This window comes from Callorhinchus milii, unplaced genomic scaffold (assembly GCF_018977255.1).
Source record: "Callorhinchus milii isolate IMCB2004 unplaced genomic scaffold, IMCB_Cmil_1.0 Scaffold3, whole genome shotgun sequence".
Classification (NCBI taxonomy): domain Eukaryota; kingdom Metazoa; phylum Chordata; class Chondrichthyes; order Chimaeriformes; family Callorhinchidae; genus Callorhinchus; species Callorhinchus milii.
The window spans coordinates 94,388,959-94,399,333 of record NW_024704744.1 but is presented as its reverse complement, the minus strand read 5'-3'; the positions used below and the strand labels follow the sequence as shown (position 1 = coordinate 94,399,333).

Below are 10,375 nucleotides of genomic sequence, written 5' to 3'. Positions count from 1 at the left end.
TCGTGTAGAGCTCTGAAATAAATGTCACACTTGATCTTAATTTGAAAGATTGTTTTTTTTTTAATGGCTGTAGCAACTGGGTGTCCCAAATCAAGATTGAATGAAAAATGTTTCTACAATTCTGCGTGACCTTTAACGTTAAGAGAGACCTGGGTTCGATTCCCGGCAGGCGAATCCTTGGGCAAGTTTCCTTGCTCCACACGCCTGATAATAATCCCTCAAGAAAAAAAAAAATAAAAATTGTTCACTTCAATCCACGACTGTCTGTGGGGGACGGCGCTGTGCGCAATTGGCCGCCGCGTTTCGCCCGCAAATTAGACAGTCGATTCGCTTTGCAGTCTATTCTGTGAAGCGCTTTGAGTCGTCTCGAAGACGTGATCAGGAGCCGTATCAAATGCGAGGATTATTATTCGTATTATTAAGAAAAAAATGGGAGTTTCAGGCAAAAACGACGAACAACAACAACAACTTGCATTTGTATAGCGGCCTTCACACGGGGCGGTGTCTCCGAGAGCTTAACAGTGGCGGAGGCAGATGTGCAATGCGGTGTATGATACACCTTGCGGTATTGCCTATTTGGCAATTGCATACACCTCAGTTAGTAACTAACCCCTTCTCACGATTCCTTTCGCTTGTGTTCTCAGGCCTCCCATCTTGCTGGGTGCACCTGCTGTTCAGCGGTGGGTTGAACCTAAATCGAGCTTTTATTCTTATTATAAACATTTGTAATCCTTGCATTTGACGTTGAGACGTCTCAAAAGGCTTCACCAGTCACCAGAAAGCAGAGCGACTGCGTATTTTGTAGGTGAATGAGGCGGCGAGCTTGCACACAGCGCTGTTCCACAAGCAGCCATGAAATGAATGACCAAATTTATCGGTGAGGGGGGGGACTGTCGGCCAGGACACTGGGAGAGACTCCTTTCTCTTCCGCAGCAGTGCCATGGAATCTTCTTTAGCGTGCCCTGTGAACAGGCAGACGGGACCTCAATTTAGCATCTCGTGTGAAACATGGCACCTCCAACAAAGCAGAATAGCCCGAGCACTGCCCTGGAACATCAGTCTACTCTGTGAGTTCAAAGACAAAAGTCCCTACTTAGGGCTTGGACCCACAACCCTCTCACTCGGAGGTGAGCCAGGCTGCCATTGCTCTTAATGATTACGATGCACAAGAGACTCTGAACTGTACGGACTTTCCATGCGAGCAAACATAGCAGCTTAAGCGGTTGCGCTCTCTAAGCAGCAATGAAATGTATGAAATGGACCACGTTTAACCTGCTTTCTTGCCGAATTTAGACAGCCTGAACACTGGAGAGACACTCTCGTTCTGCTTTGAAATAGCACAATGTCATTTTTATTTTATTTTTATTTTGCTGCGCGCAATTGACTGCCGCCTTTCGCCGGCAAAATGCAGTCAATTTGCTTTACGGTGATTTAATCTGTGAAACACTTCGCGATGTCTTAAGATGATAAGGTGCTCTATCAAATGCAAGGATTATTATTTAACATCTATCTGACCCATTAAAGCTGGCAAATGGGACTTTTAAGGACTCGTCCAATGTACAGCAACTCTAACAGCAGCGACACTGCAGGACTCCTGCTCTTGAAGTTTTTCACATAAGAGAGTTGTGGATGCACTCCCAACTCTGTAGTAATGTTAAACACTGTTTGGCAGCAATTAGCAGAGTGCACAAAGCTTATAAATTTATGTGTATAATGTCTGTGAGGCAATAAAGCAACCGCAGAGCTCTGCTTAGGCCTAAACTCCCCTTATTCTTTACCTTTAAGACTGTCGAGATCACGTGGCTTGACTGAGAATAAGCTGAAAGCAGGATTTACGCGCGTGTGTGTGTGCTGTAACTTAACAAGGTCCATCGTACAATGGTCCCAAAAATGGGACATCAACTGCAAGGATCAAATGCAAGAATGATAAAGATAATTCTTTATTATTCTTCCTATCTTCATTATGTGATGTGTGGCTCGAAATCCCACCTGCCCTCAGCCCGAAGGCCATTGTGGGTCTTAAGATTTAAGATTGCACAGAATTGTGGAAAATTCTTCACTTCAGTCTCAATATGGAAGGGTTTTAATAATAGTAATAATCCTTGCATTTGACACAGCACCTTATCACGTCTTCGAGGCGTCTCAAAGCGCTTCACAGGATATACTGTAAAGCGAATTGACTGTATATTTTGTGGGCGAAACGCGGCAGCCAATTGCGCACAGCAGTGTCCCCACAAACAGCCGTGGATTGAGCGACCAAATTATTGTATATTTTTTGGAAGGAATCATTACCCCTGGAAAAGCGATCCGCCAATCGACTAACAACCGGGTTCCTAATTACTGCCGGTAAACAGAGGCGTGTGTGTGGAGTAAGGAAACTTGCCCATCGTTCCACCCCCTGCCCGGGAATCAAACTCAGGTTCTCTCGCTTGCGAGGTGGGTGCTCTGACCACTGAGCTGCAGGATTCAATTTAAGAACTTCCCCCCCCCCCAATTCTATGCGGTCTTGAATTTTGATGGCAAATGGTGGGAGAGGGGTGGGTTGTGGGGTGGTGGTGGGTGGGGGGGTCTCGAGGGCTAGGACTAGGTGGGATTTTGGAGCCTTAAGGAGAGCTTAGCCAACCCTCTTGTCTCTTAAATCGCAGGCTTCGGGATGACCACCCCCGCGACGGTGGCGGGCAAAGTCTTTCTGATATTCTACGGCCTTTTGGGGTGCGCGGGAACCATCCTCTTCTTCAACCTCTTCCTGGAGCGCATCATCACGCTGCTGGCCTTCGTGATGAAGGCCTGTCACCAGCGGAGGGTGGGCAGCCACGGGCTGGTGCCTCCCATCCTGCGCCGCGGTTCGGGCCTCTCGGACCCGGGGGGCCTGGCCGGCTGGAAGCCCTCAGTCTACTACGTCATGCTGATCCTAGGCGCGGCCGCCGTGGTGATCTCCTGCTGCGCCTCGGCCATGTACACCCCCGTGGAGGGCTGGAGCTACACCGACTCCCTCTACTTCTGCTTCGTCACCTTCAGCACCATCGGCTTCGGGGACCTGGTGAGCAGCCAAGGGGAGGACTACCCCAACCAGGGCCTATACAGGTTCGCCAACTTCGCCTTCATGTTGCTGGGCGTCTGTTGCATCTACTCGCTCTTCAACGTCATCTCCATCGTCATCAAGCAGTTCCTGAACTGGCTGCTCAGGCAGATGGAATGCAGCTGCTGCCCCAGGTGCCAGCGGGGCAAGATGAGGACGGGCAGACGTAATGCCATCACCCCCGGGCAGTCTCGCGTCCGCCGCGGCAGGGTCCTGCTGGACGGGGACGGACCCTACGAAAGCGACACCGAGGGCAGGCGTCTCTCAGGAGAGCTGATCTCCATGAGGGACCTGACAGCCTCCAACAAGGTGTCGTTGGCCATCCTCCAGAAGCAGCTGTCGGAGACAGCCAACGGCTACCCCCGGACGGTTTGCATCAACACCAAGCAGAACGGGCTGTCGGGGGGGGTGGGGGCTTTGGCCATCATGAACAACAGGCTGGTGGAGACCAGCGAAACCAGGTGAAACGAACCAGACAAACCACACAGACTTGGAGTCGCCTCCCAACGGCCCCTTTTACGCTTTATTCAAAGATGGCGCAGAGCTAAGAGGAGCAGAGGCATTGGAGCCCTGATCTTGGTGTCTTGCACAGTTACAGAGTGGCTCCCGATAGCTCGCCCCACGTACAGGACCAGGCGGATGCCCCCCCCCATCAAAGGACATTTTTCCCTTCTACTAGTAACAGGTGGAGGGCGGTGGGGGCAGCGAATGAGCAAGACCGGGAGTGCACCAGCGATAGAGAGTTGGCTGACTTTTTCCCCGCTCCCACTATTGCCGTGGCCTTCTCCGTTATCGGGAATACACACAACGGGTGGGAAAATATATTCAACGCGGCCTCAGCAAGTACTTGCAGTAAGCCCAGTGCTCAGGCGCAGTCTGAATTTGGTCGCTAGTTTTCCGTGGTTCTTACAGAAGAGTTTTATGCACCTTCCATCTTAACGTTTATGACGAAAACGGTTTTACAGCTTGAGACTAAGTGCAATTTCAGGCCTTGGGCGTATTAAGCCAATTTTAAGTGATTTCTGAGGCTCCCAACATTTCTCATATTCTTAGGCTTAAGACCATTGTCTTAACTTTTAAGATGGTGCAGAATTTTTGAATTTTCTTTATAGGGTCTTAATTTGGAAGATGCTGATTTACGGTCCATTTTAAGGAGGTCCTGTGGAAAACCGTCTTCCTTATCCAACACAGAGTTTAAGAGTTATTTTTATAAGTTTCTGCCGGATCCTAAATTGTAAAACAATGGTCTTAAGGATAATTAAAAAAAAAGGATTTCCACCCACTGATCTTTTATCTACTTCAAGTCCCTCGTCCCCGCACTCTGAGGAAGTGCTTTTCTTTTCTCAAATCCCGAACACCTTCTAAACTCCAGCCTGAAAGTTTCAGCGACCAGGCTCGCTTGAAGCTCCTTTTAATCCTTGCTGAGTTTTATTGTTAACTCTCTGGTTCATTTTGGGTTAATAATAATAATAATAATCCTTGCATTTGATATAGCGCCTTAACACATCTTCGAGACGTCTCAAAGCTCTTCACAGAATATACTATAAAGTGAATTGACTGTATATTTGTGGATGAAACACGGCAGCCAACTGCGCACAGCAGCGTCCCCACAAGCAGTCATGGATTGAGTGACCAAATTACTTCTTAAAAAATTTATTTTGAAGGGATTATTACCCCCGGAAAAGCGATCCACCAATCGACTAACGACCGTGGATTGAGTGACTAAATTAGTCTTTTTCAGATTAAAAATGAAATGAAATAAAAAAATGGGTTGGTTGAGAGTTGGAATAAGTCAATAGCAAGGTTTAGAGCATCGTATGTGTGTGGAGTCTGTGTGTGATGATCTCCGGTGAGGGCTTAAATCCTGAAGTCAACAATTTCTACCTTTACTGTTTGAAGTATTTGTGGTACAAAATATCACCTCGACCGGAAGATCACTTTGTGGAAATCTGTTCAGTTTTTACTTGGAAGCTGTTTTTCACACATTTACTTGAAAGAAACTGGCTTCCTCTTAAATGTTAACACAAAATGCCACATGAATACATTCCAGGCTACAACTCACTCCGCCTGAAAGACGCTAGTTAGTCGATTGGCGGATCACTTTCCGGGGTTAATAAACCCTTCAACAAAAAATGATTTGATCACTCAATCCGTGACTATTAGTGGGACACTGCTGTGGGTATTTGACAGCCACATTTTGCCTACAAGATAGACAGTCACTCCACTTTACAGCATAAGCTGTGAAGCGCCACGTGATAAGGCGCTGTATCGAATGCAAGGATTATTATTATTATTAAATCAATGCAAATTGTTGTTGTTACAACTATTACAGCCTATTTTAGTAAAATTCAAGGCAATCATAAAAAGAATAAAAAGAGGAACTTAGAAGATATATCTTTACACGGAGGGTGGTTGCAATGTGGTATCGCTGTTTAAAAAAACATCGCTGGTTGCAGAGGCCATAAAATATGTTAGAAGGAAATTAACAAGACGTTTGAAGACTACAGAGTACTGTGGGGGTATGGGAGAGCCAGCAGGAGGGCGGAATTAGATTAAGTAGCTCACATAGAAGAAAATATAATACACAATAATAATATTCATCTGTGTGTTTGATAGGATATAAAATATTTGTCTTGGACAAATCGGGCGATGGCACCTGACACACGCCTGAATCTATCATTCTGCAATGCGTGAATTTAAATAAAAAGGTATGATTTATCCGAGAAATATGCAAAAAAGAAATGTAACGTTCTCTGAATCCGTATGAATTCATTTTTGCCGGCTATCTTCACAGCGAGAACCTCTGCTTGTTCGTGTCTCCTACTGCTTGGGTCCATTCAATTCATCATTGTCATCCAGCTGTGCTATGGGGTTAAACAGATTTCGTGACTTTTCAAGTGGTGAGGTGCTCTAGTCACTTGTCGGTATATACATCACTGATCTGCTACTTTTCTTTTTTGAGCCAGTATACCAGATTGTTGATGCCAATGTGTGACTGAAAGTTGGCAAGCAATCTCATAGTACAGCAGGTAGGCTCACTGTGGCCCCGTGCAAACTTGGGTAAGCTCAGCATGGGACCAGGCGAGCTCAATATGCTGTTGGACAAATTCAATGTCACACCACACTCGCTCAGTACAATGCACAGCCAGGCTCCATACGGCACCACATTGGCTCAGAGTAGGGCAGTGCTGCCTCCAGACACCACCACAGACACAAACTTAGAACCACGCTGAAAGATGGACAGAGGACAGGAATAATAACAATTATAATAATCCTTGCGCTTGATATCGCGCCTTATCGTGTACTTCCAGCCGTCTCAAAGCGCTTCACGGAGCGCACTGTAAAGTGTGGTGACTGTGTGTATTGTGGATGAAACGCGGCAGCCAATTGCACACAAACAGTCGTGGATTGAGTGACCACGTTATTATTTTTATTTTGAAGGGATTATGACTCCCGGAAAGCGATCCGACAGTTGACTAAAAAGCGGGTTCCTACTTATTCCTAGGTAAACAGAGACGTGTGTGTGTGGAGTAAGGAAACATGCCTAAGGTTTTGCCGTGCCCGGGAATCGAACCTGGGTCATCTTACTTGCGAGGCGAGTGCTCTCATCACAATGCTACAGGATGTGAAGCTTCAGTGGTTTTGATTCATATTCAGACCGGTACTGGGAAGGTCAGCATTGCAGTGGTTGCACTTAGGATGGACTAGTTAAAGCACTAAGTGAGAGAAATTTGGGCTGAATTTCCAGTTAAAAATAATAATCCTGTCATTTGATACAGCGCCTTATCACGTCTTGGAGACGTCTCAAAGTGCTTCACAGAATATACTGTAAAGTGAATTGACTGTATATTTTGTGGGTGAAATGCGGCGGCCAATTGCGCACAGCAGCGTCCCCACAAACAGTCGTGGATTGAATTATTGTTATTTTTATTCATTTATTTATTTTTGAAGGGATTATTACGCACATGAAAACAATCCGACAATCGACTAACATCCAGGTTCCTACTTACTGTTAGGTAAACAGAGATGGAGTCCTTGCAGCTCAGTGGTTAGAGCACTCGCTTTGCAAGCGAGAGACCTGAGTTCAATTCCAGGCAGAGGGCGAAACCTTGGGCAAGTTTCCTTACTCCACACAGAGCCTAATAATAATCCCTCCAAAACCAAAAACAATAATAAATTGGTCATTTTCAATCCACGACTGTTTGTGGGACATTGCTGTGCGCAATTGGCTGCCGCGTTCGCCCACAAATATACAGTCAATTTACTTTTACAGTGTGTTCGGTGAAGCGCTTTGGGACGTCCTCCCGACGTGAAAAGCGCTATATCAAATGCAAGGATTATTATTATTATAATGTGTGTGCAGAGTAAGGAAACTTGCCTAAACTTTCGCCCTGCCCGGGAATTGAACTCAGGTCCTCTCGCTTGCGAGGTGTGTGCTCTAACCACTAAGCCACAGAACTCCACTGAATATAAAATACTCAGGTGCTACACGTACCAGTTGGGGATACAAGTAGCACCTTTGGCAATGCACAATTATATAGGGAACTGCATTCCTCATAGCAGCTGATATCACCAAAGGCATTACACATAACGCCAACTAGAATTTCAAGTATCCCACCAGTACAATACATAGTACATCACTACATAGCATCAAATCCACACCACATAGGCTCAGCGCACTGTCTAACTTTATGCTCGAGTAACTATAGACTCTATTGGCTCAGGGAACCATTTGCCTATAAACTTTAGGTTTTAGAAACTATAGGCTCTATAAGTTCACCCATTGAGAGACGCTGGGAACCTTGAACCTCTGGTCCTCAACTGACTGAGTTACCTGGATGATGATGCTAGATATTTCCTGCTTGAGGAAGGCATTTAGGCTTAATAGAGGGGTAAATATGTCGCTCTGTCAAACTGAAATGATCTGAAGGATTAATTTACATTGTGACACCATTAAATGCAACATTGATAGGTGTTAGGAAGCTCACAATGAAGTTTGCTGAACTGAATGCCTCATGCCATCGAAAATGGGAGATAGCTCAGAAGAAATAATAATCTTCATAAGGAAATACCATTATCAGAATCCTCGCCTTGTAACACTCGGTATATCCAGAGAATAATAAACAGTGGATAGTGTATTACAGAGCTCCAGGAGAATTGAAAAGAACAGATGGCATTAAAAACGTGAGCAAACATCATGGTAGGACACACAGGTGCCTGAATCCTGGGATCTTATTCATACCTTTGTTCAGACCTGCTCGCCGTGAAGGCCAGATTTTTCGTGGTCGTAGCCTTAAAACTAATTCTCTTAAAATTTAAGAAGCGTGCAGAGTATTTTATATTCAAGCCTCATTGTGCAGAACCGGTCGTAGAATTGTGGAAAACTGGCTTCTAAATCGAGATCGAATTTAAGTATTTTCCAAAACACTGTAAAACCTTACATTTCAAGACAATCTCACGATGATGGTGAAGACTATATGAGATTGTGTGTGTGCTCCAACTTAATGGAAATCTACAGATGGCATTAAAATATACAAATAAAGGTCAAGTAGAACGCAATCCTCTGAATACCGAGATCGTGTGCTAGTCTGGGAGCACGGTATCTGACTCCTGAAATTTATCTGTATTCTGTACAGGTGTGATCCCAATAATTTGAGTACTGAAAGTCAGGCTGTACTGAGGCATGTGGACACATTGTAAGTGTTCCCGGGACGATTTGCATTTGCCAGATTTTTCGCTCCTCGTTTCAAGGTTACTGCCAGGCACTACTCTGTTCGTTTATGATTCCGCTCCACCGTTTCCCAGTTTGTTTGAGGCACCGGTTACTTTGGGAGCCAGTCGCAGGCGTGCAAGATAATAATAATCCTATAATAATAAGCCTCGCATTTGATACAGCGCCTTATCACTGTCTTCGAGACATCTCAAAGCGCCTCACAGAATGTACTGTAAAGTGAATCGACTGCATATTTTGAGGGCGAAATATAATCCCCGGACTGAGAGACAAGCACAGGGCCAGAAACACTAGTCAATTGGTGAAGCCACCTGACTGATCAAGTCAATCATGGTGAGGTTTTGGGGGACAGATTCCCTTGTAAAAGGAACAACTCTCTCTGACTGGATCTGGAGTGAGGCATTTATTTGATGTGGAAGTTTGCAATATAAATGTGAGTTGTTGCTGGCACTGATGCCTCGGACACAATCTCAGTTGTGGAGATCAGGTCGGTGTCAGATTTGGGCTGAAGATTGGTAACAAAGCCAGTTTTCTCCCACTTGCTAGGCAAGTCTCAAGTGCAACTGACATACACAGGCCATATGGTATCTTTGGAGTCCTGCAGCATATTGGTTAGAGCAAGCGAGAGGACCCGGGATTGATTATCGAGCAGGGTGAAATCTCAGTCAAGTTTTCTTACTCGGCAAGTAAGTAAGAACCCGGTTATTTGTCAATTGGTGGATTGCTTTCTGGGAGTAATAATTCCTTAAAAAAATAGAATCAATAATAATAGTTTGGACGCTCAATCCATGAGTGTTCGTGGGACACTGCTGTGTGCAATTGGCTGTCACATTTCGCCCACAAAATATATAATCAATTCACTTCAGCTTATTCTGTGAAGCGCTTTGAAACATCTCAATAACGTGATGAGGCACGATATCAATTGCAAGGATTATCATTGTTATTACAACCATTTGCTCTCATTAATAAAACTCTCCCAAGGTCACACCAGGAGCTTTCAAATCCTGAAAGCCAGGATCTTTTACAAAATAGGCTTTCCTGCCAGAACAGGCAATAAATAATTTTCTCCTCAATGCCATCGCTGTCAGGTCTGGATCAGAAAACTGCTTTGAGTGAACCCAGATCAACACTTATCAAGATAATAATAATCCTTGCATTTGATATAGCAACTTGTCACATCTTCAAAACGTCTCAAAGCGCTTCACAGAATATACCGTAAAGTCAATTTACTGTATATTTCGTGAGCGAAAAGGACGCAAAAAGATGAAAGGACAAAGGTAAAAATTTGAATTGTATAGGGCAATTTCATGACAGATACCAGAAAACTTTTCTTTACTCCGAAGATAATCAATGACTTGATCAGGTTGGCAGGAAAGTGAATGAGTCCAGGACAACACATTCATTTCTAAAGCAGTTTGATTGCTGTGATGAGGGATTAGGAGGGTGGGGGTGGAACAGCAATAATAATCTTTGACGTGCTCTGGAGAATATACTGTAAAGTGATTGACTGTATATTTTGTGGGTGAAACGGGTAGGGTGGGTATTCTGGAGGAATTAGATAAGAT

General features: G+C 44.9%; 1 protein-coding gene across 1 annotated transcript in view; it reads left to right on the top strand.

Annotated features, from left to right (window-relative positions):
- Positions 1 to 3,589, top strand: part of LOC103180840 (potassium channel, subfamily K, member 12) — a 9,328-nt gene extending 5,739 nt beyond the window's left edge. The window contains 1 exon segment of the mRNA XM_042333172.1: positions 2,609 to 3,589. Within this exon segment, the coding sequence (XP_042189106.1) occupies positions 2,609 to 3,544 (936 nt within the window). The 3' untranslated portion in view covers positions 3,545 to 3,589.
- The last annotated feature ends 6,786 nt before the right edge of the window (positions 3,590 to 10,375 follow it).